The sequence below is a fragment of the Limulus polyphemus genome, unplaced genomic scaffold (assembly GCF_000517525.1).
Source record: "Limulus polyphemus unplaced genomic scaffold, Limulus_polyphemus-2.1.2 Scaffold1122, whole genome shotgun sequence".
Lineage (NCBI taxonomy): Eukaryota > Metazoa > Arthropoda > Merostomata > Xiphosura > Limulidae > Limulus > Limulus polyphemus.
In genome coordinates, this window is record NW_013666732.1 from 209930 (window position 1) to 233409 (window position 23480).

General features: G+C 35.2%; 1 protein-coding gene across 1 annotated transcript in view; it reads left to right on the plus strand.

The window, feature by feature from the left end:
- Positions 1-23176, plus strand: part of LOC106462228 (protein giant-lens-like) — a 28489-nt gene extending 5313 nt beyond the window's left edge. Inside the window, exons 2-4 of the mRNA XM_022389425.1 lie at positions 21133-21306; positions 22287-22493; positions 22777-23176. Coding sequence (XP_022245133.1) covers positions 21133-21306; positions 22287-22493; positions 22777-22989 — 594 coding nt within the window. The 3' untranslated portion in view covers positions 22990-23176. The remainder of the gene's footprint in view (positions 1-21132; positions 21307-22286; positions 22494-22776) is intronic.
- Positions 23177-23480: the final 304 nt, after the last annotated feature.

Here is a 23480-nt window from a genome sequence, read left to right on the forward strand (position 1 = left end):
ACTTGTTTACACTGAGTGTCGTAACAGCTAAAAAAAAAAAAGCTCAATATGATGCAATAAGCAGACTTCACCGGAAGTGGCATAAAAACAAGTCGGTAACCTGAAGTTTAAAATCTGAAAGATGTCCGAAAGTATCACGTTTGAGGGGAATAATTATAGTTCGTGAAGTAAGCAACAAATTTTAATGTGTTTTGTAAGTAAATATTATTTCATTCTTTCTGCAATGTTAGTTTCATTAACTAGTATTGGCTGACCAGGTGGTTAGGGCGCCCGACTCGCAATCTGGGGGTCGCATGTTCGAATCCCTATCCCACCAAACATACTCGCCACTTCAGCCGTGGGGCATTATAATGTGACGGTTAATCCCACTATTCGATGGTAAAAGAGTAGCCCAAGAGTTGGTGGTGGGTGGTGATGACTAGTTGCCTTCCCTCTAGTCTTACACTGATAAATTAGGGACGGCTACCGCAGATAGTCCTCGTGTAGCTTTGCGCGAAATTCAAAACAAACTAAACCAGTATTGGCTAAAATGTTTGATATGTAATATATTGTATTATTATTTTTTCATTTGTATTATGGATATTTTTTATTGTGAGGATTATTTTACATTGTTAACTTAATTTATATGGATTCAGGACATGCTTAAATTTTCTAATCTGGTAGAACTTCACAATTGGGTTTATGGACTACATATATGCTAACAGTGATTCTATACATTGTTAAATCAATACATTCTAATCATTATAAGTTTTAGGTTATGGCAATGCACAATTCTAGTTATACCTGTACAATAAATTATGTAAATTAATTACTTGGTTAATTCAGTCCTGAATTATGTAGGTAGCCTGCTTTGATAAGAACTCAACCGTTAAATGGCATTAGTGAAAAATTTTATTTCTTTAAGACATTTTAAGTTCTCGTCCTTCCTTTACATTTGTGAAAAGATTGAAATTGAAAGAATCATTTCAGTGTGCTAGGAGTTGCATCAACTCTTGTGGTTCATGATGGTTCGTATATTAAATTATTCATAAACAGCGAGCTGAATGCCTTATAGCTTATACTATGAACACTAAAACTTGAGTAACAAGTGCGTGGGTAGTTTAAAGTTTAATTACCAGCGCTCTTTTTTGTAACATTCAGGTCCTATAGAGGTGAGATAAAAAGGAACATGAAACTATAATCGGGTAGCAAACAAGTGGCAGGTGCTACACGTTGCCCGCTTCCTAATATCAGGTGTTCTGTCGGTTATGTACTGTATAAGGAACGTGACGTCAGAAGCAAAGAAATGGACCACAGTCCACTTCGCAAGAGCTTTTCTCGGGAATTTTCCCCTTCTAGTATAGCATCAAACAGGATTTGGCTTAGCGGTGAAGCAAGGCGGTGAAAAGAATTGCGCCATGAGATTTTACTTCAAGGCCAAACAGGTCATGACGACACAGCAACCATGTATGTATGTATGTATATATTTATATGTTCACACACACACACACACACACTCGCTAAATAAGCGTTAGAAGTCCCATGAGCTCTCAGCGCCTTGCGCCAGGCACGCCAACGATGTGAGATGGCTGTGGCAGGCCGGGCCTTGTTCTTACTTCCGGCCTTAACAACGCTGCCCCCTGGCTATGACAGCATTAGGGACAAGTATCATTGTCAGTGTGTATGAGTGCGGGTATCAGTTTTGGAAGTCACTCATTGAAAAGTTGGTAAACGTGTACCTGATCACTGTTATTTATTTTTCGTCTCCTTAAACGGTTAGTACTAAGAAAAGCTGGCCCCACCCACGTGAGAAAGTCGTTTTAGCTTATTTCGGATGTGAAATTTCTTAATACCTTTCTATAAACAATGAGATTTTTAATTGTGACAAGTTGTTTTTGAATGTGGCCAGACGTTTGAGTTTAAGAACTAAACAATTGAATTTGGTATCCTCGATCCGAGCGGTAACTTCTTAAGCGACTCGGGGGGGGGGGGGGTAAACGGACAGATAATAGATTTCAAGATCCAGACATGACCATCTGTAACTTAGTGCTGCTGTTCATCGAAAAGCAGGACTGACTGTCACAGTTATAACATCCTCATACCTGAAAGTGCGGAGCGTGTTTTAGCGTCATATCACGACCCATGCCTTGGATCTAGTCATTGGGCCACGCCCGGTATAAAAACAATAAAAAGTATATAAAATACGTTGAAAGTCAAATTTCAGAATATGAGGTTATTATGATTGCGCTTGCTTACGGAAAAAATATAAAAAAAGAGAGTAACCACTCCGCCACACGATTTCTGGAGATTGGAATAGATTTGTCAAAGTTAAAGTTATCAATAAACAAAATAGATTGGTCAGTTAGACATCTGGGCTATAAAGAGCAATACACAGCCACACATCTACACTAACTCGCACCACTATTTATTTACATTTATATTCAAGGATATAGGATTCTTGTATGTTCACACGTGCAAATAACTGTTCACACAAATGGGAAGAAGTTATAGTGACTACACTTGTATCCAGTCATCAAGTAAGTTAAGCGCGATCTGTTGAAATAATCCTATAACTCCATAAGCAGTAAATAGATCACTTGCGTATTGTTTTCACTCGTAATCTGTACACATTAGGTACGTACTAGCTGTATTTAATTTCTAGAAGTCTCATCTATATCATTAGTTGCTACATGGCATATAAAGGGTTGATGGATGTGATTTTGCCACAGGTTCTAAAGTCTCTATTAAGTAAATCTCTATGTACTTTATAGAGACTTTAGAACCCGTGCAATACAAAGATGATCTTAAACGATTTCCATTCTCCGAAAACATTTTGCAAATGAGTGGTTTCATTATTCGACGATTAAATTTTGTAAAACTCCAATGTAACTACTACCAAATTATCATTAGTCACAAAGGCTGTTCGTCATGGAAAGTTTAATACCATTCAGAGTCACCCGTGCGAAGTGACGGAGTTCATAATACAGATTGGCTGGAGTAAACAAGCAAATATTTTAAACTGAAAATCTTAGGTGCTGCTACAGTTGTTTACCGATGTTTTTCTGTCCCCCAAACCTTTATAATTTAGTATTTTAGTTACACCAAAGTAACAGTCATTTACCAGAAAGTCTTAACGAGAGATTATATGTATCCTTGATAAATTCTATAGAATCACTTATTGCGACACCTGTTTCATTAAATGACAACATCGTGAGTTCATCGGGTACAAAACTTCGTCTTGGTAACTCGTAAACACACTCGTCATTGGTAGACGTGCACAAGTTTTACAAAATGTCACTGCTCGATAAAGAAGTACGTATACTTACATATAGGGCATTCAGTAACCTATTGTTAGTTTTTCCTCTGCCATTAGCCAATCCATTACACCAAACACAATTAAGTTTCATGTATATGCATTTGGGTAAAGAATAAAAAGTTTGAATATTTACATTTAGATTTATTTTTAATTATACGTGTTTTTTAAATTGTTTTATTTTTAATCACACGTATTTTAAATTATTTGCTATTCAGTACAAGTTTTAAATGACGTTCGTCTTCGAGATTACTAACATACACGTGTAACTTTATTACGATATCACAGAATAGGGTTGCTTGTTTGTTTGTTTCCGGTGTTCGCGCAAAGCTACACAAAGATAACTTGCGCTAGCCGTCCCTAATTTTGAACTGGTGAAGTAAAGGGAAGGCAGACAGTCAACAGTAACCGTCATCAACTCTAGAACTACTGTAATCGAATATTGAGATTTGGTAGTCAGTCTAAAAATTAGTGGGATTTGCAGCACAAACCATGGATCATCGGATTCACAGTTCGGCATGCTAAACACAGGGCCACGCCCTGTACCACAGAATAGGAAAAAAAATGTTTTAACAAATTATTGAGATATGTTGAATCGCAAGTCCATGTGGGTTATCTCAGATGACACGCCCCCTGTCAGCTAAGCACTAAGTCTGAGGGCTTATAATGTGAAAAATATGGTTTCGATACCCGCGATGGGTATAGTATATATAGCCTGTTGTGTGTTTGCGCTTAACAACAAACAAGTAGACATTCAGATGATAATTTGATTGAAGCAGAATCTAATATCGTGACCCTTAATACTAACAATGGGTTTAGATTATTTAATACAACACTAGAAGGAGCAGTTCAATATAGAGGGCGTTCCATTGAATAATTAAAAGTTTGAGTTATTATTATGTTTAGTATAATAAAACAAGCATAACATACAGAAGTTGTTTGATTATTACAATCATAATTTTTCGAGTCTCGGTAGAATAAAGAAACATTGACAAGAAAGTTCATTCTTAAAGTTTACCCGAGACACTATTCATCCGATAATTCTGTCATCTCCGTCTGCGATCACAACCATGACATTTTTATTTTGTAGGAACACAACGTTGATTCTAGACACTCTGCATATAGACCTTATACCGCCACAACTGTATATTAAATATAACCGTCAATCTAATTGACCTAATTTTGATTTTTTTCTTCTCTTATTTCAAAATTTATCAAGTTTTAGATTTTACCACGTGCGTCCCCCTCCCTCTGGAAAATCAGAAACACAATTCTTTCTTTATTCATTCAGCTTATGTATATGAATTTTTTATTCAGTTCACAATTTCACACTATTTTGTCCACCCCCCCACCCCCCGCCCGGAAAACTTTGCCCCTCCCTGGAAAAATTTCTGCGGACGCCCATGGGTTTTACTGTGAAATGGTAAACCTTGAGACGAAGGCATATAATAAGAACATTCTAATTCTGAGTCGTTGACATTAGAACAGTATCTATATGTGTTTTTGGGTTGTTTGTTGTTACGCATAAAGTTACACAATGGGCTGTTTGTGCTCTGCCCACCACGGATATCGAAATCTGATTTTGAGCGTTATAAGCCCTCAAACTCACCAATGAGTCTCTGGGTGGGGTGGGGAGCTTCTGTCCGTTCCGAGTGATAATTTTCATTGTGATATTTTATTGTTGTATGGAATGTTGTGCCATTTTTGTTTTTTTTTATGTAGCCATATAAATGAGGGTTATGATATTAGCATTAGAAAGAAAACGTTTTTATATTTCTCTGCTGTATTTATTTTAATTTTAAGGAGGAATACATAAGTTAACACTATTGTGATGCTATTAAAAAGAAATGTAGCGATCCTCGAACAGGAAACTGGGCACAAAACCAGTGATATCAAGTCAATTATGCAAATATCAATAAAATCTAAGAGTGGTTGACGAAATTATAGATCATAAACAAATCTAAATTTGCTTACGTTTCTATGTAAAACAATACAATATCAGCAGTAAAACAATACAATATCAGCATAGTCTGAAAAGTTTAAAACAATTCACTCATAAGTTTTTAACTTATGATAATTTAAGCATGCGTTCTAAAATTGGGGCGTTGGCACTTATTGGGTGAAAACAAATAAGCAAAAAATTATGCATAATAACAAATTTAACCTCCTTTTATGAAATTAATTATGCATAATTTTCTATAAAATATTGGAGGATATTTTTGTTCATTATTGTTCACAGAAATAATACATTCATAATTTTATTATTAAAAATGACTAATTAGAAAAAAACAATTAACTGATAAGATAGGCATACATATTGAACACAGTGTTCTTATTAGATTTTTTTTGGACTTTCTTCTTAGTGGTAGATTTTTAGACTGAAAAGCAATGTGATCATCATGAGATAGTATGCAAAGAGAATCGTAGTTGTTTTCAGACATTCACAGGTTAATATAGACCGATAAATGATATTAACGTCGTAAAAACAGTTTGCAGAAATATTCAGGATGAACTTCACAATGAAACATAAACAGTTTTATCAAAACTCACCAGATTGTATGTATTACTGATAGAATGTGTCGAAATTCGGCAAAGCAACGGTCTAAAACTAAGGACCATCGAATTCCTCTTGGTAAAGTTTTTCATAAGGCTTCATTGTAACAGTTCCAATATTTCACGTTCAGGAACGTAAATTTTTGACCGATCGAATGACCGTGCTCTGAATAGAGCTAAATAGAACTGACCGTGAGAAAAAATTTGGCTCAACTAAGTACAACCCTGACGGGTGGACATACGTTTTCCCAGATTATATTATTGTAAGATATTAAATGTAGCAAACTTAATGTTAAAGCTAAAATTTATTGTTTTTTTAATTTTAATTCGTATAAACGAAGAGACAAAAGAAACAAATAGTCCTAGGAAATGAGAATTTCACTTTACACAAAAGGTAGATCTCTTAGACAAAAAGCCAGTCGCCTTTCGGTAGTTCTGTAACGTTATATTCTTATACACATGGTAGCTTCAAGCCATCAACCGTATCGTGCCCGTGACTCTAGGCATGTCATACAAACTAAGCCATACTTCGGTGCATAACTGCGACACGTGAAACTTGGGAACGGTTCCACGTGGGCAGACCTTGCATGCAGCCCTTGTCCTTGGGCGTTTGTTGTAATGATTCAGATCAACATGGTGTTTGTGGAAGATATGTGATTTGAATTTTTCAAATATTTTCTTTGTTAATATGTAATAGCAATCACAAGAAAATGACGTGAATTTTCTCAGAAAATATTTATGTCAAACTGTATTTAAGGGATTGTAACAAAGTACTTAATAAAGTAACAAATTATCAATTTTAGGTGTTTGAAAGGTCAGGATAACTTCGAAACAGTGAAGTTGGGTTAGTCGTAATTCTTTGTAGTAGGAATAATAACGTGCATTCTGTCAAAACATTTACAAAACAACAGGATGATTATGAAGAAAACCTCGCAATAAAAATGATTATGATTTAAAGCTACTTGTCCTGGGAGAAAAACATTTCACCAGAAGCACCTTTAGCATCATACAATTTATTCGGGGAAGAATGGACATGGTGATACGCGTTTATCAGGGAAAATTTGACATGGCAATACGTGTTCAACAGGAAAGATTGGACATGATGATACGTGTTCATCAGGGAAAATTAGACATGGCAATACGTGTTCAACAGGAGAGATTGGACATGATGATACGTGTTCATCAGGGAAAATTGGACATGGCAATACGTGTTCAGCAGGGAAGATTGGACATGATGATACGTGTTCATTAGGGAAAATTGGACATGATGATACGTGTTCATGAGGGAAAGATTGGACATGATGATACGTGTTCATCAGGGAAAATTGGACATGGCAATAAGTCTTCATCAGGGAAGATTGGACACAATGATACGTATTCATCATGGAAAATTGGAAATGGCAATAAGTCTTCATCAGGGAAGATTGGACATTATGATACGTGTTTATTCAGGGAAGATTGGACAAGAATCTTGTTCTCTGGGCAGCGTCCAATGACCCTCGCTATATCCTGCACACTGATACACATTTTACGGAAATCACCAAAGAAAGAAAATAAATTGAAAACAATGTTAATTTGCGAGAAGAGCGTTTTAGTTACGTAGTATACTATGGTTTTGAAACACCACGCACCATGTGCAAATTTCTCTGAATAAAACTAGTGATTTTCAAATGTGATTGGTGATATTTTGTTCTCTTAGAACAAGTAAAATTTAAGACGTAATCATCTTAAATATATAGCTTTGTTTATGTTTCAGAATGAGCATATAATAAAACGTTTTTCCTCTGGATAACGTATTGTAAAATTTGTTCCTAGGAATTGTTGTCAAATTAGCTGTACGGAGGGCCGGTGATGGCCCAACTGGGCCCTATAGCTTGTACTCGTGTTCACGCGGGAGTTTTCGAGAATGTGACGACCCAGAAGTATTATGTTGCCCATCCTTATGGCTGGGTCGAGTTAAACACCCATTTAGAATATATATTTTTTTTACACTGATAAACCATACTTCGAAGTTGTGAAGATTTTGTTTGTTTAAAATTAAGCACAAAAACTAAACAATAAGCTATCTGTGATGCGCCCACGACGGGTATCGAAACCCGATTTTTAGCGTTAGAAGTCCGCAGACGTACCGCTGAGCCACTGAGGGAGGGAGATTGAGAAGATATCATGCAGCTACTACTTTTTATGATATTACGTTTAAAAATGCAATACGTTGAAATGACCGAATAAATAACAGTTATTGTTATTGTAAAATATATATTAAACTTCTATAACTAATGTGATAATAAGAGTATTTCAATGGTTCACCTACCATCCAGAACAATGATTAAATTACCAATCATATTTTATCATTATACCATAGATGAATCATAATTAGCCACTACACACTGCTCCAATAGGTAAATAATTGTCCAAATGCATGCGAGTGTTTTTGTACAGCACTCGCTGAGGCGGGTCGTTAACTATACAAAGAGTTTAACTTTGGCTTTTTGTCTCTTTATGTATTGTACTTCTGACGGATGTTTAGTTATTCTGTTTTATAGTTAGCTTTTACATAGTCTTGTCCAACCTTTAAGGCCACGACTCTTTTTGTGCTCCCCCCCTCCCCCCGGCGAGGAGCTATAACGCTGAAAATCGGGTTTCGATACACACAGAGAGCAGAGTATAGATATTCCATTGTGTAGCTTTGAACTTAACAAACAAATATTTTTATTAAATGTCAAAGCGCCGTGATTTGAGTTTGTTTGTTTTGAATTTCGCGCAAAGCTACACGAGGGCTAGCTGCGCTAGCCGTCCCTAATTTAGCAGTGTAAGACTAGAGGGAAGGCAGCTAGACATCACCACCCACCGCCAACTCTTGGGCTATTCTTTTTACCAACGAATAGTGGGATTGACCGTAACATTATAACGCCCCCACGTCTGAAAGGTGTTTGGTGTGACGGGGATTTGAACCCACGACCCTCAGATTGTGAGTCGAGCGCCCTAACCACCTGGCCATGCTGGGCCGTGATTTCAGTTATTTGCATCATATTGGTGTTCACAATCAATGTAAAGTAAATCATGTAGTAATTATGATGTACTTTCAAAGCAGCTTTGAATGTAAGAATAAAGTTATGGACAAAATTACTATGTATAACTATCATAATTACCAATACGTAAAGAAACAATGAAAAAAGCTGGTTCTTTAGAAGTGGCTACTGGATAACCGACTTCTGCAGAAAACCACCAAATTGGTCAAAAACAACAACAGCAAAAAAAAAAAAGAAGAAAAAAACAAAACGTATGTAAAACGCATTTTTACATATTTTATATAAAAAAAGTCAAAATATCTTATGATTTTTTTCTTCTTTATGAAAATGAAATTTATCCTATGCAGGGGAAAGCCATTAAAAATTTTAATCATTGTTGAGTATTTACTCAATATACGTTTTTTTCTTTTCCTTGATACTCGTATTTCATTGAAGTAAAAAAAAAAGTTTCTTTTTTCTTCGTTCATTTTAAATTTTTGGACGTTATCTTAAATAAGAGCATATATAAGTATAAATCTATTGATTTTTTTGTAATCCCTTGTTAAATACCCCCCGTGGCACAGCGGTATGTCTGCGGATTTATAATGCTAGAAACCAGGTTTCGATATCCGTGGTGGGCAGAGCACAGATAATTCCATGGTGTAGGTCTGTGCTTAACTTCGAACAAAACAAGCAAACAAACAAACAAAGAAAATAACAACACACGGTTTCATCTATTAAGACCGAATCTGAAACTATTGTGATGGAAATGTTGGTCCAAGTCTTTCATTCGGACACTTAGAATTTCTCGGCTCTAAGGGGATATATTTTCCCATATATGTGTCACTAAATGTTTTTTTCAAAACAAAGAACCGAAATAGAACATTCAATTTCAACCTGAATGGTACATCATGCGCACGTGGGCCAAACGGCCAGGTCAGTAACCCCTAGATCAGAACGTAAATGCACATGTTTGCTTTCTGCTTATTGTAAGATAATACAGAGTTTCATTTGTCAATCGGGTAAAAAAAAACAAAAAACTCGTGTTTGTTTTATATCGCATCAAATAATTAAATTCTATAAAGAAAACGTTCCTGTCATTTCTAATTAAGTTTACAAATCAAGTTTTTATCGAAGAAGTGCACCCGGTAACTCAGCGATAAGTCTGAGGAGGAATATAACGCTAAAAGTCGAGTTTGATACCTGCGGTGGGCAAAGCACAGATAACCCATTGTGTAGCTGTTACCAATTAAACAAGTGTTTAACAACAAAAGAAAGAGGCATTGAACAAGGGTTACAAATATCGGAAGAATGAATAAAAATAAAGAAAACCTTGTAATTTCAATTTCTGAAATCGATAAATATAAATTTATGTTGTGACACATAGGTAATAGGTCTATACGAGCCCCCCCCCCAGTGGCACAGCGGTATGTCTGCGGACTTACAACCCTAGAAACCGGGTTTCGATACCCGTGGTGGGCAGAGAACAGATAGTCCATTGTGCAGCTTTGCGCTTAACTACAAACAAACTATACGAGACGCCCCCCCCCATTGGCACAGCGGTATGTCTGCGGACTTACAACCCTAGAAACCGGGTTTCGATACCCGTGGTAGGCAGAGCACAGATAGCCCATTGTGTAGCTTTGTGCTTAATTTCAAACTTTTTAAAAATTGAAAAATTACACCATGATATAACTTTTACAATAAACGGATTCGTTAGATTTTCAATGTGAGATCTAAGTTTTATTGAATAACTAGTCATAAATTTAAAAGCTGGGATAAAAGGTCAATAAGTCTATTAGCGATGACATTTGATCAAACCAAGCTATCTAGATATATCAGAATAAAACTAGCCAAATTAATAATGTAGCTAATATATCGGTCTATCAAGAATTATAAAATTAAAAAGCAAAACTCTGTAATGATTAGAATGCTTTAATCCTTCAGTCGGCACTCTCGCTGTTATTGGTATTTTCGGCCATAAACCCAATAATAGCTTACGATGTTCGGCCAACTCCGGAAATTTAAATTAGTTTTGAACCAATATATTTAGGTAGCAATGAAAAGTATTCTCACAATAAAGCAATATAATAAATAAATGAGAAATAATAAACAATTGAATATATTAAATAATTCAACCACTACTGTTAATGAAACTAAAGAATCACAACAAAGTGTTAGAAATGTGACTTATTACTCTGATGTAGTTCAAAAAACACAATAAAGTGTCAGACATGTAATTAATTTAGAAACCACAACGAGGCGTCAGACATCTGACGTTTCGATCAATATCATGAAAAGTATGCGAAAATGAGTCACAATTTGTTGCTGTGTCGACACTCTTGCTAGAAAATCTTTAACTTCTAGTTCGTAGAATGCTCCAGAATAACATTTGTTTCATGTTACCGTCTGCAATAGAGCGCCTTGAGGCTTTAAGAAATACTATTATCTACAAATACATGCTATCAAAACAAGTTTAGAAAGTAAAACGCTAAACATGAGTCAGGTACAAACCTACCCATCGTTGGTGATTCACCCTCTCAACCTATCATTACAGGTCAGAGTAAATTACTGGATTGCACGCTGAAAATCGGAAAAGCAGAACCAAACAGAGAAACTTCTCGAGACTATGTGAAGATTCACAAATTCACTAAAAACTACATGTTGCGTGTATTGATTGTTGCACATTACGTCATCAAATTGGAAGAAGCGACAAGAAGTCTCGAACTCAGTTTATTAATTACAGCGTAGAAGACAACGTTCTTAAACAAATTAAATAAAGTTCTTTGTTATCTTAATATTTTAGAGTTAACGACTTGAAGTGGAAAAGGGAAAAAATATCCCGATTTAATAGCTGATTGCTGGTTAAAGATTTGGATATAGTTTCTTAAAGAGCATTTCTTGACAAGAGTTCTTCCCCCCAAAAATATAAGTGACGTATTTATTAATGTGCCAAATCACATAAATTAGCATCATTTTTTTTTGGTTAGTCAAAACGCAGTTACAGAAGACAGTGAGACTTCTATGCACAATATGTGAGAAATATGATCCACATGGTTTTAGAAGTTATGAAAGAAGATAAAGTATTATTTTCGACGATATCCAAATTCAAATGCTTATAATACAACATGCAATATGTTTGATCTGAATTAAGAGGTGTTAAATGTCTGAAAATGCATTTCTAAATATATCTGAGTGTTTATGAGTATATGTTAGGGTTAAAATGACAGAAACAAGGTTGATAACATACATAAGTTGTTTCAGAATTTCAAGAAAAACAGATTACATGATTGAATCTGATCGAGGTATTTGTTGAGGGGGGGGGGGGAGAAGAGACCTTAAAAATGACGCCTAGCTTTCTCCAGAAATTTCATCAGCCTCATCTTCACGCTTCTTGCCATCTTCTCCTATAACAAGTTGAGGTCATTTGACCATGACAGTATTATTTGGTTGAGTTCTTTTTCCCACAGTTGTTGGTCAAGGCTGAGTGGTCTTGGAAGTTTGGCCATCTCCCTGAACAATAGGGCTAACTCCTGGCCTCCGTCTGTCCCAGGTCGTCGAGATTTCAACCTGGGCCGTAATATCCTCAGGGTTCTAGAAATCTACGAAGTGGAACAAGGAGGAGTTTGGAAGACAACAAGAGTTTTCTGATTGGTATAAATTGAACACAAATGTGGTCATTAAGAACAATTATGTTGTAGTAACAAGGCGTTCCTGTTTTCCTGTCAACTGTAATAACAGTTGAAATTTTCTAACGGTTTTTATTACTCAAGTCAGTTCTTTAGGATCGTGTAATTAAGTTTTAATTTCCATAATATGTACACAAACTACACGTATGTATTGTACTAAGAAGAATTCAGGAAGAAGGTTGGCGGTATCTTTTAACTTAAGATTCTTAACAGTTGTTTCTTAATAATATGGCGCGTTTGTTTTATTTTTTACACATCCATATGAAAATAGTTTTACTTACTAGCTTTCCTATGCCTTTTTAAAGGGCAAATGGGAACCTACAGGACTTGTAATACAGTAAAATGAACTATATTAGGGACAGACTACTGGTCCTCCGGTGGTTCAGAATTAAAACTTGAGGGCTCATGACGCTAAAAATCGGGGTTCGATATTCACAGCGGACATCGCACAAATATCCCATTCCACACCTTTGCGCTTAATCTAAGTGAACATTTTTATTTATTTTTAAAATAAGGAATTAAACATTCTTCTATGCTGCACCTTCGTGATTATTGTACTTGCAGAAGCTGTAAGAAAAGTAGGTCTTTATTTTTTATTATTCATCTACATGGTTAGCGAAATCTGGGACAGTTTAGTATGTCTTCTACTCACGAAAACAACCCAGAAACAAGGCCATCATCACACTACGTTGTTTCATTCATGCACACACATTCACGCGTCGAAATTATGCGGGTTACTTAGCTCTGCCCATTCACAAGTTGAGTTGACTGGTTCCAAGGAGGGAAACCCGCTGGCAAACGGGTTAAGCGGATGTTCCCACTAGAAAGAACTGTTTAGGTCTGTTTACTTGCACCCCCTCTCTCGGTTGCTTTAGCAACACAGAAACTTATGTACATAATTCACTTTTGTTTGTTTTTCTACGGGCTCGAATCCAAGAAGGATTTTGGCTAAGAAAGGTCACACAATTTGGTCACTCACTCAGGCTAATGTAGAATCATAATGAGTCTCACCGTTCTACTATGATTTTTAATTTTTCATGGTTACTAATAGTAATAATGTTTATTACTTAATACTGAATGTACCATACAGTCTAGTACTCATACTCTGGTTACGGATATGTTCTATACATATTATAAGAATTAATAAGTAAAAGTAAAGAAGAATGTATTAAATAAATCAATCATCTTATATCTACTATATCCAGTGCCGACGAGGCCTTTCGTTCAAACCAGGGATCATCAAGCTGGCTGGGATACGACAGACAGTAATGGTCGAGCCACTATTTATAACACCAAATTACTTGAACTTTCGGTGTGAACTAGAATAAGTTAGCGAACTGTAATTTTGAACAACTTTATTTAAGTCATTACGTATCACAATTGTATCTATGATATATTAACATCAAATTATGTATTTATTTCAACATCAGAGTACTTATTTATTCTAACACCAAATTGCTTATATAGTTCTCACTTATCCCTTTTGTCATTTTGTCGAGAACACTCTTTATTTTTTTGATAACTTCGGTGATATAACAGCAAAATAGTTTAATTCAGAAGTTTTATGACATTGAGTTGTAGCCAAAAGCAAAATAAAATTTACCAAGTAGTGTTTCACCTAAGCCTTACGTTATGTTTATATATTAAGCCTAATACTTAAATTAGACAACAAATAGGCCGATTATTACTAACGTTATTGAGTCAGTGTTTAAAAAGTTTTAAGTGGTGAATAAATATTAATTGATAAATATTCTTTGCGTATTTTAACACACATATTACTTACTTGGCCTTAAAACATAAAGCAAAATAAACGTTTATTACTACCAAAAATCTTTTACCCTTTGTACAGTCGAAAGAGTTGAAAATTTGTGTCGGTGTTTAAAAAGTTTTAAGTGGTGAATAAGTGTTAATAAATATTCTTTCAGTATTTTATCACATATATTATCTATCTGGCCTTAAATCATAAAGAAAAATAAACGTTTATTACTACCAAATATCCTTTATTCTTTGTACAGTCGAAAGAGTTGAAAATTTGTGTCGGAATGTCCGCATATGTTTTTCTACTTCCTGACCTAGAATACAGTGATAAGGTTCAAGAGTGTTATTTAAAGACCCTTTCAAAGTGCACATGTACTTTTGTTCACGATAACATTTCATTTATCCGCGTAGTTTTACTAAAAATTTGGTGATTAAAGAATTATTTCGAGACTGGTAAAATAAGTGAAGAGTAGGTGCATTTTGGAGGTACAGACAAATTTGTTTAAGTTAAATTCTATAATTTTCGTTAATCATTCAACAATGGTTTATCGTCATTTTTGACGAGCTTTTATACTCGTTACACTATAAAACTTAATAACTGGATTTAGTACACAATGAAACTGATATTTGAATTCAGCACACTATACAATTCAATACTTGAATTCAACACAGTATACAATTCAATACTTGAATTCAGAAAATAAATATGAAGATTTTTTAATTTTCTATTGTCAGCAACATTAAAACGTTATAAGAAATGTAGACAGAATATTCCATGTTATATCTGCTGTAAACAACTTTTCGCTCTTTATATTTCTATCCTGAGAAGTAGACCATCAGAGCTAACTCTATAACTAGATTTTATAGATTTAGTAAGCTGAGCTGATGTAATTACTCGCAGTGTTAATTCAAGTATTGTAACTACAATGGCAATTAAATTTTCCAGTGTGCTGCTTAATTACATACCACATTTCCGGTTATTTGTTTTGGTCTAAAGAAGGTTAGAAGGCAATAACAATTCAGCCTTGGTTTTCACAGTCATGGGTGTGATAACTTTAAAGGAATGGGTAAAGTTTCATTGAAACTCGGACATCATGACTAAATTCTTTTGTACTCAATCAAACATTGTGTATCAGCATAGTGCACATTTTCATAGTATTTTATTACACTATTCAGATCACTAATTGTTAACTCTTAACAATATACAATGCAGTAATTTTTCGTATATTTTTTAACCGCCTCCAAACTTCCGTCACGTTTCGCCGCTTGCTTTCTTTAAATAAGGCGGGAAGACGCTAAGCAAACTTTGAGAAGGAACCTAGATTCGCGCGTAATTTAAATTGTTGATGTTATTTGTATTTAGTTAACGCTAATATTAATGGTGAATGACTGCAACTGCAAAATAGTAATTTAATCTTCTAGTGCCTGAAGGGTGGTAATTAACCTTCACGTTCTTTTTGGATAGTTACTAGCGGCTTAATCTGAAATAATTGGGTATAATTTAAATGTAGATTGTTAGATCTTACAATTAATATTTATCATACTTATATCTAAATATTAAAAGAGGTACCGTTCATTGTGTAAGTCCTTTCGTAAAGATATTTAAGGTCTAGGGTAGTAGAATCTTTGACTTCATTTGACATTCGTATTAAAAAGTAGAAAACTACTTGTATATATTTAGTCAGTCTTAGCGGATTTTTTTAGTATTTAGGCTTAAAAAGTAGAATTTGTAGGCTTGGACGACTGGTGATTATTTCCGCTAAACGGATTCAACAAGCACGTAGTCTCAGTGTGTGGGTATGCTTTAACTTTATCAAAACCCTAATTTAAAGCTGGCTCACTCAACTATATGTGGGAAGGCTAGACCCCACTGAATTCTCAGTCGTTTAGATTTTAGCGATAACAGGTTACGGAACAGATAAAAACAATTTATAATTCTGGACTCACTTGTAATGTGCAAACCCATTGTAGGCGGTACGTTTGACTAACCTTGATCACAAGGGTCAAAACCATTTAAGGCGGAAGTTAACTCCTTCTATTTCGTATTTGTATTCTTTGCAAAGCAAGTTGTCTTGCTCCCGGGGGTAGGGGAGGGGGGTTAGTACATGTATCAGGGTTGGGGAACGCTAAGCAGAGAAACATTTTGGCCTAATCATCGGTGGAAAGAATATGTTGATTATGAACTAAACGCAAGAGGATTATTAGAAAAAAAATATATAGGGCTATAGAAGACCACTCCTTCATTCTCTTAACTACCCTGGGCCGGGCGTGGCCTAGTGGTTAGGAGAATAAAATAATGTGCAGGAGTGTGAAACCGAGAGATCTCGATTTGCGCCCTGTTGCTGCAAAATCACACCCCAAAATTTGGGGCCTTGAGTGCATTAAAAGGGTGATATTCAATTTTCAATATTCCGTTAGAATAGCCATATAGTGGGCGGTGAGTGCTTTTGTCTTGTCTGCCTTCAGTCTAGTTTATCAGTTCAAAATTCAGTATAATAAAATGATGTGGAACCATTAACCACGATTTATTTAACAACGGGGGACTGGCATAACTTTGTAGTTAAAGCACTCGACTTGCAATCTACAGGTCACAGGATCGAATCCCGTTCTCGAAAATGCTCGCTCTTATAATGTGACGGTCAATCCCACTATTCTTTGGTATTGTTTGTTTGTAATTATGCACAAAACTACACAATGGGCTATCTGTGCTCTGCCAACCACGGGTATCGAAACCCGGTTTCTAGCGTTGTAAGTCCGCATACATACCGCTGTGCCACTAGGGGCTATTCTTTGGTAAAGAGTAGCCCAAGAGTTGGCATTGGGTGATGATGACTAGCTGCATTTCCTGTAGTCTATAACTTCAAAATTAGGGATGGCTACAGATAGTCTTCGGGTAGCTTTGGACAAATATTCACAGCAAACAAACAAAAAAAACTGAAAATTAAAAATCCATCGACATTCTGGTCTAAAACGAGGTTAAAAAACAGGAAGTTTGGGAACCAAGAGCTAGGCGTTTTGATGTCAACTTTGACATTCTTCGGTGACAGTTCGAGTACTTTGTCGACTTATGATGCTAAAAATAATGTTTCGATACTCGCGGTAGAAATAGATCAAACAGCCCATTGTGTAGCTCTGTGCTTAACAACAAACAAACAAACTATTGAAATATCATATATAAATACACGTTTTAATATAATACTCCAAAATAATAAAATTTGCATTTGAAGCTGTAGTTCGGCAAAACTTCGTAGCCTGCTACAAACATTAATTACAGTAAAGGTATAAATTACTTTGTAATAAGCAGTCGTTAGAGCGCAGTATCATTTGCATTATTTACACATCTAGTTGTCAGTTGGGCTGAGGTTTAACTTGGTATGCTTCCTAGCGAGAAGGAAAAGTCTCGAGACTGATAACAAAAATATAGCCTTTCATATAACTAAGCATGTATAGTTTTGTTTTGTTTTGGTGTCTTTTGTTTTTTTTTGTTACTTCTTTTAGGTCTTTTATAGCTAGTAGCAGTTACCCGCCAAGTATGGCTTAGTCCAAGTTTGATAATCAAGGGGAGACGAAGCTTGATGGTGGACAAAAAGTAGTTATTCGGGTTTGGTAAGCTCAACAAGCTGTCGATTTTCTAAGCGCCTACATGAATGTGAAAGTATGAATACGTTTAACTCAGGCTACGGTTGACTCTTCTCATTATGTTGCAAAGCCAACTCAATAAGCATTCAAAGGTGATTTTGTCCATAAGGAACTCGGTAATTTATCTGTCGTGTCAATTATGTTGACATGTACGTCATATACCCGTCAATAACTGTCAACACTCCCATGTCAAATATGACATTCATTTCTTTTGCCCCGAACAACGACACACACGGGTTTTTCTTGTGCTGGTCGAAGTATTACACCCTAACTGCAGAGATTACTTTGAAGAAGGACTCAGGTTAGTGAATACAACGTTGCTTTTTTCTTCCCTGAAAAAAAACAAACAAAAAACATAAGGTACACAGAGTACTTAAAGAACTGAGTGATGAATTATTTTTTTCATCAACCTCAACATTTAGGTTTATTCTTGATTAGCTTGGATCAGAATTCGATTCATGGAACAGTTAACAATTTTAACCGTTTTCACGTGTGTTAAGGATACCTTGTTTTTGACACACTTATTTATGGAATTTTCTTTTCGTGTGTAATTCAATAGAAAAAACTAAACCACTAAGGGAGAGAACAGATGAATTCAAAGATCATACTATTCTTCCTATCGTATTTTTTCTTATATTCTGTATATAGCCTATTCAATATACGATATACCAAAACAAACTTTATTTTTTCTTTGCCCCATGTAGCTCAGCGGTAAATCTGAGGGCTTGTAATGCTAACATTGGGGTTCAATACCCGTTGTGGGCACCATTGTGTAACTTTACGCCTAACAACAAACAAACAAAAATAATTTTCTTTTGTGAATTTACATGGAACGGACGTGGATTAGGTCTTCAGAAAAAGGTGGGGAGTTAGCTGTTGATAAAAGAACCAAAAAAGTACCTAATTAAAAAAAGGGGGGATAAAATATATATATATATATATAGTATAAAGAATGTACTTAATCACATCACATGGTTGAATTTCATTGTCTAAAAATGCTCGAACATAAAAGATAAATTAACAAATAAGTGTGTAAAATAAAGAAGTTTTAATTTTCAGTATCAGTACATAAGTCTAAATCATAACTACAATCAATTTTCTTCTAAAGATTCTGTATCACACGAAATATCTCTCTCCTTTTTTCATCAATTTACGTATAGTTTTTTAAAATCTTGTTTTCAAAGGGGTCGTGTTTTGTTTTACATAATGTTTGGGGTGTATGTCCTGACCACATGTCAGTAATTTTTCTAAGTCTTTAAATACATTCAGTCGGATTTTTCAAAAGCTCAGCTGTGAAGTTTCTGTGTATTCAACACAGACCATTTTCTCAATAGTTTGATTTATCACTATACAAAAAACGTGAAACATTAATTTCAAGATATTTGTCTCCAGATTATATACCACAGTTTCGAGTTATTTCAGCTTTATCATTGAACACAATTCTGTAAGTCTGGGGCTGAATGTTTTGCCTAGTAGTTAATTTATCATGGTTTGAGATTATTTGCTATAAAAACGCGCTTCCCAATTTGGGGACATAGTTTTGCTATAAAGGTGGCGATAAAATTTCGCTGTTTGCTCAGACAAAAGTCGGTGACTAGTTGCATTCCCTCTAGTATATTAATTCAAAATTAGTAAAAGTGGTGCTCTAAAACCCATTGTTCAAATCTAATCTTTGAATGAAAATTCTAAATCAATTTATTAGTGTTAGTTCGATTTTGTTAGATTGATTTTCCTTATAAATCTAAACAAAAATCAAAATAAAGCGGAGAAAAAGTCGATAATGATTAAAGATCACTTGTGCAGCAGTTCGTGAGGCTTAGGTGAAAACAATTTGATTCGGATGACGTTCTTGAAAATCGTAGTGCAAAGCAAATACTTCAGAACGAACTGAGGAATTGACGGTTACAAATGATGGAACATTGTCTCTGACATTAACACGTCTTTTTATGTTAAATGAGCCGAAACCTACCATTTGCCACAGGTGGCGATAAATTGCTGGGAATCCTAGAAAACCTTTGTCATTTTCGAATATTTTTTTTTTCTTTTAGAGGGGGGGGGGAGGTCAATTTTGCGTAAAATCATTTATCACCATGTTCTGCCAAAGTATTTGTGTGCAGTCTTATAAACGTTATTTTCAAGCTATTAATCATGTACCAGATCTCATTACGAGAAAACACATGATAAAAGAGTAAGAGCGTGGACTTCATAGAACGTTATTTGGTATTGAAAAAGGAAGGATTCGCAGTTGGTGATGCTGTTTTTCTTTATTGGTAATTGTCTTAGTTTCGTATGAAAGTGTGGCAGTGTTAGAGATTATTTAGTTGCCAGATACGTTATCATTAAAAGTCTGACTGATCAGTTGTAATAGATAAATCTTAATGAAACAAAAAAAATATCATCGTGTGTATTGTTTATGTATGTTTTAGGGAAGTCTATAACACTGATTTATAGGTCGTTTTGTCGATTAAAGCCCAGATGAAATGGGCTTCGCGAAACATTCCGTGTGCTACGTTAAATATGATTCAAACACAAATTAAATAACATTTTTTCTGTTAAAAAATGATTTGAAAACTCAGAATAAGCAAGTTACACCCCCTAGCGGCACAGCGGTATGTCTGTAGACTTACAACGCTAGAAACCGGGTTTCGATACCCGTGGTGGGCAGAGCGCAGATAGCCCGTTGTGTAGCTTTGTGTTTAACTTCAAACAAACAAAAGCTAGTTACGTAAAATATTCTTAGATTTGTTAAACATTTCTGCCAGTAAGCCACAATCTTTGAATCCAAGAATAGTCAGCATATGAAAATATGTTTGTTTTGAATCTCGCGCAAAGCTACACGACGGCTATCTGCGCTAGCCGTCCCTAATTTAGCAGTGTAAAACTAGAGGGAAGGCAGCTAGTCAACACCACCCATCGCCAACTCTTCGGCTACTCTTTCACAAACGAATAGTGGGATTGACCGTCACATTATAAGGTTCCCCAAGCATGTTTGGTGGGACGGGGATTCGAACCCGCGACCCTCAGATTGCGAGTTGAGTGCCCTAACCACCTGGCCATGCCGGGCCGATGAAAATATGATATATATATACACACCCTTTATTTCGGAACTACTGCAAAAACTACTATATTTTAGACGGAAGATATATTTTAATAATTTTATCGATTTGGTAAAAGTGTGCTTTACATTTTTCAGAACTCGGAAGAAGACCTTCCAGAATGTTCTCATTTCGAAGTGTGTAATAAAGTAGACACATATTCTACTCCGTGGATAGAGCGTCAATGTCGGTGTGCAGGCAAACAGTCCTGCCCTTTGTCCTCCGAGGTAGACGATGGCCATTCTGTCTTGGACAAGTCAAGACAGTTTAAGGTATTTACTTACTTTATTATGTAATAAGATGTGTTATATACATGAATATATTAATTTACTACAAAGTGGATCTTTCAGAAATAATCCATTGAATCTGTCAAGATACCGTTAGCATAAGAAAGAAAAATCTGGAAATATAAGAATAACTTTTAGTATGTTAAAATGTCAAATGAATCTTGTAATTTTCGGATACGTTTTTTGTGACGCTATGCAAAAGTCTTGCTATTAATGGTTGAAATCACGAACAAACGTAACTCGAACTGACTCGTGTTCTTCTTTTTCTTTAGCGTAACTAATTATGTGACACAAATAAAATGATCGTATATTATTCCGCTAACCAATGTCGGTCAACAGGGAGATTGCAGCCAGTTTGCAAGACGGTTGACAGAAATGTGTATTTTAAAGTATAGTGTTTTACAATGTAAATTAAAAATACTTTAAAAAGTTAATATTGTATCAAGTGGCGTATTAAATACACGAAGTCAATAAACGGTATTTAAGATCAATTTCCTTACTGGCTATAAAGTTGAAAAAAATAAATTTGGTAATTTGAAATGTAGGAACATGATAACATAAGACGATTTTGTGTTAGGTAGGTTCAAATCATCAGAGAAATATCGTTTTATAATAACTTCAACATTTTTAGCACCAGTAGGGATAATTTTTCTTGTTAGCATCAACTCCCGTTCGTTTCAGTTACTCTGACGGAGTTTTGAAGAACTAAAATAAACAAATACGTAATTTAAGCTGGTAATTTCTTTTGATGCCGTAATACAAGTAATAATGATGTTTATATGAAATTCGATTACCTACTAAACTTATTTATCAAAAATTCTGTTTAATCTTGCTCTCACTTAAGAACTTTATTTTTCAAATATTTAAAAAAAATCTTGTTACTTTCTTAATTTGTAATAAACTCGTTGTCGAATAATTTATATTTTGTTCCAGATACTGATATTAACATATCTTTTGTTTTACAGCTTTGTGAACCTGTTAGTAAGTTACCAACCTGTCGTTACTTCCGTGATGTCACGTGGACGCATGTCAGTCACCCTGACAACACGACTCAACAAATTATGCATTGCGTTTGCCCAAAAAATAGTGTGGCCTACATCTTAAAACATCAAGCCTATTACACCCCTGCAGGAGTCGGTTATAGATACGCCTTCGTCTGTTCTCCTCAAAGTGTACGTTTGTGGTCTCCTTTTTAATTATAAATACGCGTTGCCTTGCATTTTGGTTATTTTTTCACAAATGTAGAAATCCTTCTAACATTTAACAACACCTGCTCGAAAATACCGTGATTGTCAGATTCACAAAATCACGAAAACTGAAATGTTGCTTAGGCCTAAATTATATTCTTTAAAAATTAAAGTAGCCAACACTTATTGAATGGAATATTTAAAAAAATAAAGAAATTCTGCATATTTAGTGATTTTTCGTACAACTTATATTTTCTTTATTTATTAGTGGCAGCGTTGTCAGAGGAAGGAGCCATGTCGCCTTTTTACCGTAAAGAAAAGACCTGGGGTGGAGGATGTCAACACCAACAGACTTTGCGAGTGTCCTCTTGGATTCACTTGTCCGGAGAAGTACAACGAACCTTCAGTGATGGTGGACACAATAGGATTTCAGGATCAAACTCGGACCTACAGTGGCTACTGCGCTCCTGCAGTGGACTGACATATATCAGCTTGAAACTATAGTGACATCTACTCACAAAAAAGCTGCTGGTCTGAAATTAGAAATACTCTCGAGAAGGGTAGTCGTTGGTGGAATTAAAGACTCTTCCTAGGCCCACCTGACTAAATATTAAATTATTCAAACTTTCTTACTATATATGGACCATAAGACCTGACTTTACTTGTCAGGAACTTTATTGTCTCGACTCAGGAATCTGGAAAAGAAATGTACAAATAACATGACTGTTACGTTCCAGTTTCAGTCAGAAAGCGCCTGGTGGAATAGTGTAAAGTGAGGAGTATAGTTTAACAGGGTATTAAGAGAGATATACCGGTATTTATAAAAGGAACTTCAAGGAAGAAGTTTAAATACGACATTTAATGCGAAGATAAAACCTATTTGTAAATTTCTTAATGTTATAAACATTTTATGTCGACTCCATTATATAGTTTGATAAACTAATTTAGTTTATTTTAGTCATAATTTCACAC